Source organism: Meles meles, chromosome 10 (assembly GCF_922984935.1).
Source record: "Meles meles chromosome 10, mMelMel3.1 paternal haplotype, whole genome shotgun sequence".
Classification (NCBI taxonomy): Eukaryota; Metazoa; Chordata; class Mammalia; order Carnivora; family Mustelidae; genus Meles; species Meles meles.
The window spans coordinates 57,403,119-57,420,249 of NC_060075.1; the positions used below are offsets into that span (position 1 = coordinate 57,403,119).

At 38.3% G+C, this 17,131-nt stretch overlaps 1 protein-coding gene across 5 annotated transcripts in view; it reads right to left on the reverse strand.

Moving 5' to 3' along the window:
* HDAC9 (histone deacetylase 9) overlaps positions 1-17,131 on the reverse strand; it is a 927,746-nt gene that overhangs the window by 536,458 nt on the left and 374,157 nt on the right. For 4 of the 5 annotated variants that reach the window (XM_046020993.1, XM_046020997.1, XM_046020994.1 and 1 more), the window contains one exon: positions 491-553. In XM_046020993.1, the coding sequence (XP_045876949.1) occupies positions 491-553 (63 nt within the window). Of the gene's footprint in view, positions 1-490; positions 572-17,131 lie in introns of those variants that run through there. The other variant, XM_046020995.1, reaches the window with a different exon arrangement.

Below are 17,131 nucleotides of genomic sequence, written 5' to 3' on the forward strand. Positions count from 1 at the left end.
CAAAAACTACCTTTGCAACTCCAAGCAAACCCATTTCGGAAGGCAGGTCTAGAAAGAGCTGTGTTTCTGGATGCACACTGTAAATCTAAAAGCATCGGGGCTAGCGCAGGCTGCAGTCCAAACTGAAGGAAGCTCCGCTCTGAACTTACCTGATTTTAAAAGTCCCATTAGAATCCCTTGCCATTAGCACAGATCTCCTTCTTCTAGTTGCACAGTAAGGCAAAGAACCCCCAACTACATTTCACTTATCTCAGTCCCAGCCTTCCCCAAAGCTCTGAGATTTCATTCAGAAGCTGTCATCCCTAAACACTGAATATGCACAGAAACGGTAATGGAAGGGATCTAAGTTAAACCCTACAGACACACCAGGAAAACAGCAACATCAACACCAAAAGCAGCAAATCCTTGAGAGGGGCTTTCTCTTAGCTCCATTTCCCAAGTCAGCCTCCTTTCACACGTAAAATGTCTCAGTTATGGAAGAGGAGCTTACCTGAGCTGATCATACTGTGCATTCTCTGCTGAGCCAAGAGCTGCTCTCGTCCAGCCACCCCATCTGAGGAAAAACACGAGTCACTCTCGTAAATTGTCTGCAGCATATTCCAATCACTCTTACTTCAGCTACATGAAAGATTCATCGCTGCTCAGTGCACGGGCCCCAGGAGCTGCCCTCCCTGGTCCTCCCTCCTCCCCGAGGAGAGGCAGCAGCCGACCAACTTTAACAATGATTTCCTTGCTGGTAAGGTGGACACACACTTCTCTCAAAGACCTGGACACTTTCCCTATGTTACCAACCTGTGTACAGAGCAGAGAGGACCGAGTGGATGCTATGGCTCTCTGGAGTTTAGGTTCTCCCGGAAACTAAAAGCAGGTGGGAAACAGGAATGTGCTTCGGGGTTATTGCTTTGTCAGAATAAGTAGAAAAATACTAACTCTACCCACGAGAAAAAGAAACCAATTAAACCTGGCTTATAGTTCTTCAGGCTGCTAGAGTTTCGTGGCAGGAACCCTCAGTCCTGCAAGTGGCTTCGGCCGTCGCCCTTCTATCTGTTTGTGTGTGTCTCTTCCCCCTCTCTGGTCTCTCTCAGCTCAAGTTGGCTAAAGCTAGTGATAATCCATTTGCATATGAATCAACAACGGCATGGCCCACAGGCACAGAAATAGAACAATGGTCGGCCTGAGCCAAAAATAGGTCAAGCATGGCCGAGTGATTGGAGCCTGCATTAATGCATTTAAAAATACCCCAGCAAACCCAGCTGTCCAGCCTCTATCTTTCAAACCATAATTCTCTATTGCAGGGCCTTAAAAGCAATTAACTCTTTCCTCCCTTCAAGCTTGCTTTACACACTGTATTTCCACACGGAGATTCGCCTCCAAAGAAAGGCAGGCAAAAAAAAAAAAAAAAAAAAATTAAGAATCATAATTCTAAGAGGGCAAATGCACATACATTTAATTTCATTTTATTTTTATAGTATGTGTTTTTGGAAGAGAGAGGAGAGAAGTGCAGAGCTCTGTATTGGTTCTAAAATAATACTGGAAGCTTTTGCTCATAATGTGGTTTCTGCCTCACCCACGCACAGCAATCCTGGTGTTCTATTTTTGTTGCCTGTTTCTCCGGCTACACTGCAGTTGGCTGTAGCACTAGAAGCTTTTCTGCCTTCGAGTTTCAAGACTGACAGGAGATTTAGTAGAGGTAGTTTCAGAAAATAAGCACACCCCAGAATAAAGTGTTTATGAAGAACAGGCTTGATTTTTTACTTGCTATTTATGTCAGGCAATTGTCCATTTCACAAACCCTAACAGGATCTCAGTACCACCTCTCAATTTTATTGCATCCAGTTTCTATTCTATCAAATTAAAAAGAAAACATAGCTCAGATCTGAAAATGTCCCCTCTATTTCAGCCTCTGAAGCTAAATTCAATGTGGAAAAGAAAAAGGAAAAGAAGTATGGACGCTGTTTAATAGATAGATACAGAACCACTGAATATAATATATACACCTGTAGATCAACCAATAAATATGCTGAGTCCTCAACTAGGAATATTCTGCATTCACCTCTACCTGGAAGACAGATCCCACTTTTCTATAGAAATAGCATTTATAATAGAGGATAGGCTCCCAGACCAACAAACATTGTGGCATTCACCTGTAGAGTAAATGAGCTGTACTATGTACTATTAAACATTATATAGTCTCTGGTGGATGCTTACAAAACCATTTCTCTATGAGAAATAAATTCTGTATCACGAACCGGGTTGGAGTGTCTAGTCACTCCCAAGGGCACACCCAAAAGTGATAATCCACTAGTCCCGAGAACTCTTCTCACTTTTCTAAACTAGATCAGCAGGGAGAATGTCGTTCTTGACATATTCGTAGCAACAGAGCAGGAAAGGGGAAAAGCAGAGTGTTTCAGGGTTCCCAGAACAATCAGATGAAGGAAGGATCTTGGTCAACCACAGAGTGTGGGGCAGGGGAAAAAGAACAAGGAGACATAGAGTTCGGGTGGAAGGGAGGAAGACTGTTGAGTCATTAGGCAGATAACCCACTGCTGAAGAAAGTGGCACTGAATTGTCCTTCTTTCATAGATTAACTTCTACCTCTTGCAAAATTATATTGTGACCGATAAGTTACAAGGTTTTTAAAAAAGAAGTTATTCCGAAGTGCATGTGATTTAAGTCAAAACAAGAAAATCCTATGTTCCTGTCAGTCAAAAAAAAAATAGTTAATTCCATTTGATATTACAATTAAACTTTGACTTAGTTAAGAAATCATTATATAAAATTCAAAAGATGGAAACCCTGTGGAGTTGGCAATTTATCTCAGGGATGATGGACCCGAGTATCACATTTTAGACCTGGGGGGAAACTTAGAATTTGCTATAGTGGTGTTCAAACTCCCTGTTCCTCAGGATGCTGTGGAACCTGGGAGTGGACTCATAGCGCTCTCCAAAAGAGGTTCTTCCTGAACCACGGCAACCTTCCTTTTATTTTGTTTATACCGGAATATGCAAGAGTTCTTTTGAACAACAGCTTCTCACAGTAAGAAGAAAATAGTTCAAAACAGGTGGTGGGTAATGGGGAGGGCACGTTTTGCATGGAGCACTGGGTGTTGTGCAAAAAGAATGAATACTGTTATGCTGAAAAAATAAATAAAATAGAAAATAGTTCAAATCCACTCACTTGGGACAAATGAGCTCCCTATTTTAGACACAAAGAAAGTAAAAAAGGTGTGTTGAAGGTTACTAAGACTGGGAAAGCACTCATTAATGAATGTATGACTAAGGGGACTTGCTTAGTCTGGGGCCGGTGGTCTCTAACGCAGTAGGCTTCCCATCACATTCTCAAGTCTGCCATCCTGTTCAGGGATTATCAGAGAGATTCAGAATAAATTTTAACATGATCTAGTGATGAAAAATAGAACCACCCAATGTTTCAGAGTGGTTTTGAACAGAATATGCAAAACTAGTGATAAACATGTAAGAGGAATAACATAATCTCACTAATGACATAATAGACATCCTTTTTCATTTTAAATTTAAATCATTCCCTCAAACCACAATTGACAAAAAGTCTCCCAGCTTTTATCATCATAAAAAATAAAATAAAACTCCAAAAGAGTGATTTAGTAATTATCCTATTTCTCAGAGGTTCCAGGAAAAGGCATTCCACATAAAATAATGCGATGTGACTTCTTCATGTTGACCAAGTTATTCCACTTGAGATTTATTTACATTTCATCCCTGCATTTTTTCAGTGTTTGTTTGTTTGTTTGTTTTTTCCCTTAGCGGTCTTGTCTTTCACCTCTTAACAATGAAAAGTTAGTTTCAAGTGAAAAGACACGGGACATTTATCATAAAATAGGTATCACTTGTTTCTCAGAGGAAAAATAAGCATCATTAAAATCACCCCAAGTATATTGATTACCATGGTTCCATTAACCAACAACTTCAATATTAAGACTACTGCATAATTCCTCTCACATCATCTCAACAATGTCTGTGAAGAAATGTCACTAAGTTTCTTTTGGGGCATTTATAAAACCAGTTTTACTGACTTGGAAAGAAAGATTTTAAGTTCTATAATATAAAAACTATAGTAAGCTAACTCAAATGCCAGTCTAGAATAAATAGGCATTTTAAAAATGCCAATATAATAAACGTTAATTCAATTTAGTAAAAATGTTGGAAGCTGATCTAAAAATCATTTTACATTCATTTTACACTCATTCAATAATTTTTAATATAATCTACTGTTGAAAAATGAAACCACTGTCTAATTGTTTCTCAGTGGTTTTAAACAGAATATGCAAAACTAGTAATAAACATATAAGAGGGACACCAAAACGTCATTAGAAAGTGATTATGAAAGTGATTATGACAATTCCGATGCTTATTATGCAGGTATATAGACAAAATAAAAAGATGTATAAAAAACTATCTAGGGGTGCCTGGGTGGCTCAGTGGGTCAAGCCTCTGCCTTCGGCTCAGGTCATGATCCCAGGGTCCTGGGATCAAGCCCCACATCGGACTCTCTGCTCAGCAGGGAGCCTGCTTCCCCCTCTCTCTCTGCCTGCCTCTCTGCCTACTTGTGATCTCTGTCCGTCAAATAAATGAATAAAATCTTAAAAAAAAACAAACTATCTATATGGCATCGAAGTATTTCCAGAAATATCCTCAGACCCCCTAGCTCACAATGACATTTTCTCAAACCAGTCTTAGGTGCTGACTACAGACCCACTGGAAAGAAGCAAAAAAGGTTGTGTAATCTGATTTATTCTAAAACAATAATGTACCCTCTGCTCATCTGTAATCAGACGCAGACTTTTCATGCAGCACCAAATCCTATGATTCTGGAATCTAGATGCACTAAACTTTAAAACTTGTTTGCCTGAACTATTAATTGTACTTTATAGGAAAGCTACAAATTATTCACCAATACCTGTAATTCCTCTCTCGTTCCTGATGCATTCACGTTGCATCTTCTCCCACCCTCACGTTTCTCAAACTACTGTCACAGTTATACATATTTGCCTGCAGGCAGTAGACTTGGTGCTCACAGACTCCCAAAGAACAGGGAATATAGAGCACAGTATACTAATTTTTATTTCTAATTCAAATAGCTTCTTTATCTGAATTTTCTATCTCTTGGAGGAACATCGCCAATTCCTATTAGACAGTGGATATTCAATTTACAGTGATTCCTCTCCACTGAAACAACCTAATTGGTTACCAAATGGTCTTCTGATAAGGAAATCTTGCCTGCACCCAAGAGCAGGTAAAGGGCTTGGGAAAACACATCAGCAAAGAAATTCCAGGGAGACTGTTTGATATGAAAACAAAGCAACATTAACAAAAACTCTTAACAATCGGTGGCCCCTGATTTGATTGATAATAATTTCTTCTCTAACTTTTCCCTTCAAATGGGGTGTGTTGATCCATGATTTATGCTGTTTCTAGGGGACTACAGAGCATCAGGGACACCTGGGAACTTGCTAGAAATGCAATTTATTGGCCCCTATCCCAGATTGACTAAACCACAATCTCTGGGAGGAATCTGTACTTTATATGCCCTCCAATTCATTCTGACACACAACGAAGTGTGAGAATCAGTAGATCAGATCAACCTTTCCAAAGCAATGATTAGAGGGCTAAATGTAAATAGATAACGTATCTTTTGTGGACCCAATTTTAAACTAGCCAGTATTACTAGAGAACAATTTTTCCAAATGAAAATCATTAAACGAGGTAAGAGACTGCTGAAGACCCTGAACTTATAAAAAGGAGGATCATCCTGGAAAATGATCTCTGTGATAGCAGATGAGACCACCATTGTACACTTAGGATGATAGGGATGTGTGCACTGATGTTCTTCACTAAGCTATGTTGTTCTAGGTTCTGTTTTTCTAAATATTTGCCAGTTGCACATCAGTCCCTCTATGCAGAGCTCAGAGCAGCCCGTCCAGGAGGAGAAAATATTAATGATATAATATTCTATATGTAATATTGCATTGTTATTCATTTTACCATAGTATCTTATTAAAATTTCAATAATTAACTTCAAATCAATAATAAATTATAATTTAAAAAGCTAGGTGCATGTCTGAAAAAAATTATCTTTTGTTGAAATCAGTGAAATGTAATTGCACATCCAAAAATTTTTTGTCTTTATTTTTCTTGGCTTGTGGACAGGTCAGAATCAGACTGTAGCAGAAATGATCTCACAGGACTGCTTAATGTAGTCCTCACCATCTAGTATAATCTGAGCAAACAAAGTATTCAATATCTTTTTCTGTAGTATTTTAAAGATATTAGCTCAAAGAAATTAACATAAAAATACATTTGTGGGTACTACACTTTATAGTACTGGATCTAGTAACTGCAGTGATGGCAGAGTTTCTAGAAAAGTCTGGTTATCAATTGCATTGGCTCATGTCCACATGTTCTATTTTTAATTGGTAAATTCCATTGATTATACCACTCTGACTCAAAGTTCTGAAAGAAATACAGCTTCAGTTTCAACCTTCTCTCCCTGCAAAAGTTACTTGAGAAACTTAAAACAGTATTTTTTTTTTTTTTACACTTTGTATCATGGTACTCTAAAATTATTTCAGATAAAAAAAACTATTTCAGGGCGCCTGGGTGGCTCAGCGGGTTAAAGCCTCTGCCTTCAGCTCAGGTCATGATCCCAGGGTCCTGGGATCGAGCCCCGCATCGGGCTCTCTGCTTAGCGGGGAGCCTGCTTCCTCCTCTCTCTCTCTCTGCCTGCCTCTCTGCCTACTTGTAATCTCTATCTGTCAAATAAATAAATCTTTAAAAAAAAAAAAAACTATTTCATATTAGTGTATGTACCAATATGCCTGAATGGAAATATCAGTAAGTATCAACCAGAAATCTTGCTTTTGCTTTAAATGGCAGGTAATGGTTCACACTGGTAATCAAACATCACATTCTTTCTAACAGCATCGACTCTGAAATACAAACCATCCTTGACTAAACTATCCTATGTTTACTAAACCATGTATGTAGAAGACATTTATGAGACCAGAGAGACTCTAGATAGAAATCTTAGTTTTAAGACAAAACATTATTTTTGGCTACAGGGCTATGAAAATCAAAATTCTGGAAGAATTCCAGTTAAGTAAAATTAGCATTCTGAGCTTCACTATTTGGTATGCCTCAAAAATTTAATTTTATATTATTTCACAAAGTAAGTGTCCTTCTTATGTAGCCACACCTTAGTATTTATCATCTTACAAATAAAAGGGATTCTGATCACCAAAAATCAATAGTGATACATAACAACTGGATGAACACTGTATTTGAGAGCTATGATAAGACTGATTTCCACATGCTAATATAAGTATAGCAGACATTTAAAAAAAAAAATCAACCCAGAAATGTCATTTCTTGCCACAAAGGTCAAGCTGATATTTACCATAGCAAACCACTACCAATCATCACGTTAAATCAAGAGAATGCCAGAAAGCTTGCCACTGAAAATAACAACATTTTTTGATATTGCAATTAAATTCTGACTTAAACAATCTAATTGGATGCCAACTGCCATATTTAAGAAATAACAAGCGCCCAACACTTATTTTTTGACTGATCAAAAATATTTATAGCAATGGTGTATAACTAAAGTACAAACATTTGCAATCAGCCATACCACTAAATTTATCAGACATCCCATGGGTAAGGAATCTTTGCTATTTCAGGACTATTTCATGTAACAGATTTTCTTTTCATGAACATTTGTCTGATAGATATTTTTCTATCCTTTTACTTTCATCCTTTGCATCGTTTAAGTATGGCTTTTACAGATACCAGATACCTCTTTTTTCCCCCTCTTTCATCCCAAAGAAAAGTCTCATATTTGGTAACTTCACGGAAGAAAATAGTGGCCCTTGCTATTTCATCATCTTCTCCAGAGCAAAAAAAAAAAAAAAAAAAAAAAAAAGTAAGTCTATTTCATCTTTCAAAATTTTGCCCCATGTTACTTCCTTGGCAAAGCCTTCCCTGATCTAAGCAGTCATTAATGAGAAGACCTAACTCTATCCTAACTTCTGTCATAACAAGAGTCATTGACTATTTCAACAACTGGGCTCCACATGTGTTCGCCATGCTAGGCATCAGCAAGCCAGGAAGAGAACTGTCATTCACTTACATGCCTACTGCACCCTGCCTAGCAAACAGTAAGCACTCTATATGATAAGGGAATCTATGTAAATACACATGATGTGTTGATTTTTCATAGGTAAGTGTCAGGCAAACAATTTCTATCATCTTATGCATCAGCCATTCCCATTTCACCACCCACCCTCCCCCCAAATCTATCTCCAGACTTCGTTTTCCTATCTCGGGAGGTTACCTCACACACCCAATACCAACATCACCCTGGTCAGATAAATACGATGATGACATCACACACAATACTTTTCAGGACAATATGGTAACCAATCATAAGATCTGAATCATCAGTATAAAACACAGAGATTATAAATTCTACCATGCTTTATTTTCCTAGGAGTAAACACAGGAAATTAAAACATTCAAGATCATAGAGAATTTATTTAACGCATTTCCATTTTGACACTGAAACTATTTTTGCTGAAAAGGAGTTTCGAAAATGTCCACAATTGTTCCTGTGCTCTTGAGGCTCTCTGGGCTCTTCTAATGATGACCAGCCTGGTTCCAGGACACAATGACATGACTCTTCTGAAAACATCAAAGCTCTAATCAAACAAGTCCCACTTTATATTCTCATTGACTTGAAGATTCCTTTTTAGTTTTAAAGGGCTCCTACCTGGTCTGCGTCTTTTGAAGGAGGGGACTTATGTTCACATATTTTCTAAATCAAAGAGAGATATATTCTGGAAAATATGGAAACTTCAGCGTCAGATATTAAGTTATACTAAATTCACGAAAAACATAGAATACCTTTCATATGAAGGGCAATGCAGAACACCCTACCCTGTGTGACTCATGAGTGGAGAAGGGGCTGTGGATTCAGATGGAATTTGACTTGAATCCCACCCCCTGTCACATAGTAATCAGTTATAAGCTGTAGAGCTTGGATAAGTTACTTAACCTTCCTTAGTCACAATTCCCTCACTTAAAAAATATTAACCTCGGCCTCACACTCACTTACGGAGCACCAGAGCATTGAGATAAAGACCTTGAGAGGAAATGGGAGAAGAAAAAGGCTGAAAGAGAACACGTCCTCTACAATTACCATCTGGACAAAATATTGGCTCTATTTGCAAGGGGCTTTCATGTACAAACCTTCAACCAAGATGTGATCTTTATTTTATCCGCATTTAGTGTTGCAGATGAGTTGTGAACCCAGCTGAGAGAGGAATGCCCTTCAAGAACTTCTTCGGATATAGGAAGCCCCAAGTATAGAATTGTTACTTGACAGGAGGACCTTCACATCACAGCTAACGGTGCTTTCTGCTATATAAAATTGGTTTATATGCTCAAATTAGTATCTGCTGAATATTGTATTAAAAGTGCTACATGACTGTCATCTGTGCAGCTTAAGAGGTAAGAAAAAAAGAATATACACATCACATCTGATAGGAAACCTATACCACAAAGCTATATAATTAATACATGCTGAAAATGGTCCCGAATTATTTCATACTTTCTAAGTCCATGAGAGAAGAAAATACTCATGTTGTGAACTTTGTGTTTTCTTGGTTGTACCGCGTATGGAAGGGTTCATGGAAACATTCACTGTATCTCTCTTCAACTTCATCCTTCTGCCCCCTCCATGCTCTGCCTATTCTCTCACATTTTGTTCCTCCTACGCCCCCCAAACATATGCAACAAAAAAAGGGTGTGTTAATTTCCTCAAGTCGTATCAAATTAGTAAAGACTAAGAAATCATGATTACAAAATAAACATAGTAAAGATTTTAAAAAATTAACATCTGCAGGGTTGCTTTAGTATTTAGAAGTATGAATATAACATTTCTACCACTATGGCAAGAATATAATAGGTACTCATTACCCTGTAGTTATTATTATTACAGCACATTATTATTTTTTAAAGATTTATTTATTTATTTGTTTTTAAATATTTTATTTATTTATTTGATAGAGAGAGAGATCACAAGTAAGCAGAGAGGCAGGCAGAGAGAGAGGGAAGAAGCAGGCTCCCTGCCGAGCAGAGAGCCCAATACAGGCTCAACCCCAGGACCCTGAGATCATGACCTGAGCTGAAGGCAGAGGCTTTAACCCACTGAACCACCCAGGTGCCCCTAAAGATTTATTTATTTTTATCTGAGAAAGAAAGAGAAAGTGAGCACAGGAGTATGGAGAGTGGCAGAGGGAGAGGATGAGAGAATCCTCAGAGCAGACTCCCTGCTGAGCATGGAGCTGACGAGGGGGCACAATCTCACAACCCTGAGATCATTGCCTGAGTCTAAATCTAGAGTTAGACGCTTAACCAGCTGAGTCACCCAGGCGCCCCTTATAGCATATTATTAATACGCACATCAAGAAGCGAATAACCAAAAAAAATACAAAAAAAATTTAAAAAAAAAAAAGAAGCGAATAATCGAGGGCCTACTTAGATGTCCGTATTCTGAACTGAGATAATCCCCATTCCCCAAAATAAGCTATAATATTATAAAATAGAATAGAAAATACAATATAATATAATATAAAATAGAATAGAAAAGCCACTAGTTTCTGTTATTTCCTAGAGGAAAGAAATGAGTACATAAAGTTAGATAAGAATGGAATGGAAACTTTCATCCTTCTCCAGGCTGATAAACCATTTATACTCAACAAGTCATTGATTTCTAACTGCAAAATAAATGGAAATAACGAGCAACATGTGAGCAGTATGTGTCAGGCTATTTGCTATGCTTACTTTCTGAGTTCAAATCAGATATTTTATAAAAGATTTTATTTATTTCTATTTGAGAGAGAGAGAGAGTGCATGAGCATGCAAGCATGGGGGGTGGCAGGCAGAGGGAGAGGGAGAAGCAGACTTCCCGATGAGCAAGGAGCCCAACAAGGGGCTGGATCCCAGGACCCTGGGATCATGACCTGAGCTGAAGGCAGATGTTTAACTGACTGAGGCACGCAGGCACCCCTAAATCATGTATTTTAATATGGGAAATAGGGATTAATAGCAACACTCACATAAAACAGAACCTTCACTAGGTACAATGACATACATCTGTGTCTGTGATTTAATCACAACCTAGGAGTATCACCAAACCACAATGCATTCTCCCTAGCTAATGTTTTCATTCCAGATGGCAGGGGCTGTCTATTTAAAAATCAATAAGCTAACATTAATTATTTCACCTGAAACTGTAACAACCCGCTTTTTTGTAATGAAGTGGAGCCTGTAGTCTTCCTCTTTTGGCTCTATCTGAAGGAAATTCTCAACAGTACTTCCTGTAAGTAAAAGAGACCTCTTGAGAGCCAAATTCTCTTATTTTAAATACAAGACTTTACTTGGATGAAAATTTACTACTTTTTGATTATTTAAATAATAAATAATTATGTATTGACTTGATGGAGCCCAACCCTATTTAAAGGAAACTGGAGTCTAGGTAATTAATATTCTGAAGGCTAAACCATAAGAAATTTTCAAGCATAGGTTAATGTTGTTCCCATTAAAAGCAAGGGAGAGGGGCACCTGGGTGGCTCAGTGGTTTAGGCCTCTGCCTTCGGCTCAGGTCATGGTCTCAGGGTCCTGGGATCGAGCCCCACATCGGGCTTTCTGCTCCGTGGGGAGCCTGCTTCCTCCTCTCTCTCTGCCTAGTTGTGACCTCTCTCTCTGTCAAATAAATAAATAAAATATAAAAAAAAATAAAAATAAAAAAAATAAAAGCAAGGGAGAAAACATTAGAGGTCAAGGACATTTAAAACTCTGAGGCATTTCATTTTGTTTAAAATATGTATTTGTCCCTTGGACAACATTGGTTTGAACTGCACGGGTCCACTCATACATGAATTTGTTCTGATAAATATAGTATTATAAATTTTTTTTCTCTTCCTTATGATTTTTCAATAGCATAGCAAATTAGCTTACTTTACTGTAAGACTACAGTATATAATATATATAAAACATACAATATGTTACCTAAAATATAAAATGTTTTAATCAACTTTATGTTATCAGTAAGGCTTCTAGTCAATAGTAGGCCATTAGTAGTTATGTTTTTGGGGAGTAAAGAGTTATATGTGGATTTCTGACTACAGGGTTGGCTGGTACCCTAACTCGCATGTTGTTCAAGGGTCAACTCTACTTCACTTGAAATGGGATCAATCATACACAGAGCATTCCAATTAAAAAAAAACTCTAATCCAGTATGAGGGATAAGAAATGAAAACCCATACTTACTGTCAAGGTCGATGTTAACATGGCTAGCTTTGTATCTCTTGGTATAAGATTAGTTATATTTTTAATATCCGGTCATTAGAGTGAACCTAAAGTAGTCTTTTCACTACTATCATATAAATTGTGGATTATCATAACATCGCAATAATGTTTGAATCATTAAACATAGAGTACACTGCCTGTCAGACATCCCAAGGTGTATGGTTCAAATCAGTTGATAAGAAGCAGCAAGATTAAAAGGGTACTCAAAATTATGAAGCTGTGCCATTGAGTATAATGTACATGCAGTCATGATATCTGATCAGTTTCTCTAATAACAAAATCTATTAATTTGGAACTTCAACATAATTACCAACGTAGCATCATTCTTGGGAAATCAGACAGAAAAGACAGGAAGAAACTGGCTTGTAAAAAATTTTAAATGACTATAAAAAAAAAAACTTCCTCCAGGAATTACTATTCCAGGAGCAATTTGACTTTCCAGAATAACACTTAACAACTGGTGACCTGGATGAGAAGGCACAGTGGATACCCTGCCCACTCTTCACTCCAAGCCCACTCTTCCCAATTGTCCTACGCTCACAACAATGAGGTCGACTGACACAATCCATAAATGAAAACACATCACTATCAAACAGATCTCCTTTTGGGGTTCATTTTTCTTGTGGTTTTGTTTTGTTTCTTACCTTGCCTCATTTTTTCATTAGGCTCTTCAGGACTAGAGTAGCCCAACTGTATCTCAATGCTTTTTAAAATGTCTTGTTGCTTAGGGGCGCTTGGGTGGCTCAACTGATTGATGGTTTGATTCTTGATTTTGGTTCAGGTCACGATCTAAGGGTCATAAGATCGAGCCTGGCGTCAGGCTCTATGCTCAGTGCTGAGTCAGCTTGTCCCTCTCCCTCTGCTCCTCCCTCACTCGATTGCTTTCTCTCTCTTTCTCTTAAATAAATTAATAAATAAAATTTTGGGGCACCTGGGTGGCTTAGTGGGTTAAAGACTCTGCCTTTAGCTCGGGTCATGATCCCAGGGTCCTAGGATCAAGCCCCGCATCGGGCTCTCTGCTCAGCAGGAAACCTGCTTCCCTTCCTCTCTCTGCCTGCCTCTCAGCCTACCTGTGATCTCTGTCTGTCAAATAAATAAATAAAATCTTAAAAAGAAAAATAAATAAATAAATAAAATCTTTAAAATGTCTAGTTGCTGATCTCTCTCTCATTTCAGCAATCACTGCCTGCTCTTAGAGACAGGCATTCACACACCACCCTCTGATGCCTTTGTTTACTCGCATACAAATTAAAAATCAGTTTTCTTCCTGCTCCAAAACTAAGCACATATTCCTGAACCATTAATGCTCATTCTTCCCCCCTACACTTCTTTCATCTTTATTTGTAGCATCTATGAAATACATAATTCAGTGTCTTTTTCTCTGACTAGTGTTCTTACTGGGAAAACTGTAGCAGTAGCAAAAGTAATCCATCTGACCAATTTCTTAAAAAAATAGATTAGCCTTTGTTCTGCTTTTAATTGCAAGAGTTTCCTATGTTTATAAAACAAATATTGTTTCCTTTGACAAATACTGGTCCTTTCAAAGGAGTCTTGGGAAGAAGTGGGTTGGGTGTTCAGGCAAAGTGAGCAGGACCAGTGGGGCAGTGTGTAAGGGGCAGTCTGGGAACTATAGGGCCAGCAACACCCAGCTATTAATGTTTACTCTCAAACACCATGATCTTGTGGCCCAAGAATAGACACGTGTTTGAATACAAGCGCTGTGTCCTCGAAAAGATGCACTACTTCTCCAGAAAAAATAAGATAAAATAAATAAGGGCTCAACATGAATTAAGAAGGAATACTATTCCCCCATAATTATGAAGGAGTATTCTGGAAGAAAGACATTCCTTTGTAATTCGTGTTTTTAATCCTCTAATACTATTTTTTTACACTTTAGTCACATCAGTTTCTAATAGTGAAATAGCAGAATATCATCTCAAGTATTTTGTGCTGCAAGACAACAGAAATCAAAACAAAAATACAAAACAATATCCAGACAGGGGAACATAGTTAAAAAGATAACCCTGGAAAGTGGCAACAAGAGACACCCTGTAACAGTGTGAGACGTATGCTGGTGTCCATCAGAGAACATCAGGGGCCACGGTTCTGCTCCTGTTTCCAGTTCAGACTCCTCCTCTTCTTGCCAGAAAGAACAGAATCTGATCATTTCTGTTGCTCCAGCTCTACAGAGGAAATGGAGAGCAGGATCAGAACTACAGAGGCTCTTGGCTACCTGCTCATGCCTTGGGAATACACAATTTACAACAGGCATTTGATGAACATACTGGAGAAAAACTATCTCCCTTTAAAAATGGTAGCGGTAAAAAAAATAAAAATATAAAAATGGTAGTGGTGAAGACTTGGCACTGAAAGTGACCCACGGGCAATTACAGACACACAGACTAATCATTTTTCTGCAAACAGCAGCATGGTCCTGACATGAGGAAGTTAACAACCAGACAAAAATCATCAGGCCATAACGGGGCCCCTCAGAATAGACACTCCCGTATTCAGGCCATGCGAGACAAGAAATCTAGGCTAGACTCAGAGTCACGCGGTAGATAGGAACTAAAGATTCGCATACGCACTTGTCAAATATAATCCCGCCTGCTTCAATAGTAAGAAAAATCATTGCATGGTTTATTAACACATGTTAAATCATTTTATGATCTTCCTAAAGCCCTGAATTAAAAAGCATTTTTCTCGGTTTTGTCATGGATGCTGGGATAAAACCTGACTACTAGACACAGAAACTCTGCTCCTCAGAGTAAAGAGAGCCAAGTATAACCTTATAAATCCATGCTGTAGCATTTAGGAGTTCACAGCAGTGTTTGGTTAAGAACACACATTTGAGTCACCAACCAAAGTAATATATCCAAGTAATATCCAAGTAAGTGAAGTCCTTTATTTATACTTTTTGAACTCCATGAACGAAATGACAGGCCATTCCAATGCATGCCGTAGCATGTCAGCTGTAACATGATAATTACATTCCAGAGAAAATTTGTATTCTGTTAATACATTGTCCAGATAACAACTTTAGGGGGCAATAGGGTTACCCAGCTTTGCTCAAAACCTTTGTTAGAAAAAAAAAAAGAATAAAAATTTTTTAAAAAGTATAAAAATAAATGTTAGTTTATCCTCATCAACATCATGATCATCATCTAATATTATCATTAAAATTTATAATTATTAGTTGAGGAAATAAGTTGGATGCCTCGCACCCTGACCCCCAAAACCAAAAGCTACAGTTCAGCTTGGTCAGAGGCTATCAAGTGGATGGATAAATGTGTGAGACCACACAAAGGACTCTTGTGGAGGAGTGGTGGGTGCTGAGCCCATGCTGAGACAGAGAGCACCCTCGGGCAAGGGCTGCATTTCAGGGGGGCCTTGGCGGAAGAGCATTTTGCCATGAGCCAACGATACGCGAACAAGTCTGGTCATGTGCACTGGTGGTGAGGGACACGGACAGACTGCAGGGAGGCACTGGTTTTTAGTTTCTTAAATACAGTCACCATGGCCCCTTGTAGGCAATGTAGCTTTTTCCTTTCCTTTCTTAATTCACAGTTACCGTATTTCTACTCTTCTGGTTTCCCACACTAGGAAAAAAAAATCACATATGAACCAGCATCCGCTTTACACTTTTATTATCCCCTATTTACCAATCGTGCTTGATTTCATGTTTGTTACAGGAGCATGAGTTGTCACAGAACCATCTTAAAGCTTGACCACCACAAAGCTCCCTTCATTTTCTCTTATTCAGTCCACGGCTCTGACACACAGAAGGTGCTTTCCTCAGTCAACCACAAGCGCCTCAGACAGGCTCCTCCAGATCTAGCCCTCAGATGCCTCTTTTTCTTCCTACTTCCCCATCCTTCCTGGGAATTGTCTAGCAAATCAGGAAGCCCATGGCCCATACGACAGGGAATGGCACTGACTCCTCTGCAGGATCAGCTTCTCTGGTCTTAGAATATTTTACAAGTTCTCTGATTGAACTTTAGCGGTAACATCTTATTATCTTAGAGGCAGAATGGTACAGGGAGAAGCCCACAACTATATGGCATTCCAGCTTTAAAACCTAGGGCAAGTTATTCTCAGTTTTATCTACATATTGACTATTGTTATATACCCCTAATAGAGGTGTTGCATTGGTACACAGTAGTTGATCAGTAAAATAGTACCTAATTATTATGTCTTAAACCCTTGATACTGTTTACCTTCATCTTTTTTTTTTTTTACCTTCATCTTAAACAAAATGGAAACAAGTTGGTCAGCAACAGATCAAAAGAAAAAAATAAAATGAGGGAAAGAGTGTTACTAGAAACAGGCAATTCTTAATTGTAAAGAAGTCAGAGGTTGATTCATAAAATTAAGGATAAGGAAAATCTTCATTAATATTATGAAGATTTATAACAATAAGTTAGCAGATTTAAAACTTCTCCAAGCCTTGCAATCTAGTATAAGTGAGGACTGGCATACATAAGCTTTCTTACGCACCTCAATATTATATAAGCTATTGGCATCTTACATGATATTAAAATGTTAATAATGTTAATGACAGCCTTGAGTGATGGTTAAACTAGATAAAGTACATCCCATTTAAGAAGTCATAAATGAATGGGGCACCTGATTGGCTGAGTTGGTTAAGCACCTGACTCTTGATATTGGCTCAGGTCATGATCTCAGGGGTGTGCCACTGAGCCCAGCAACAGGCTCATGAACTGGGT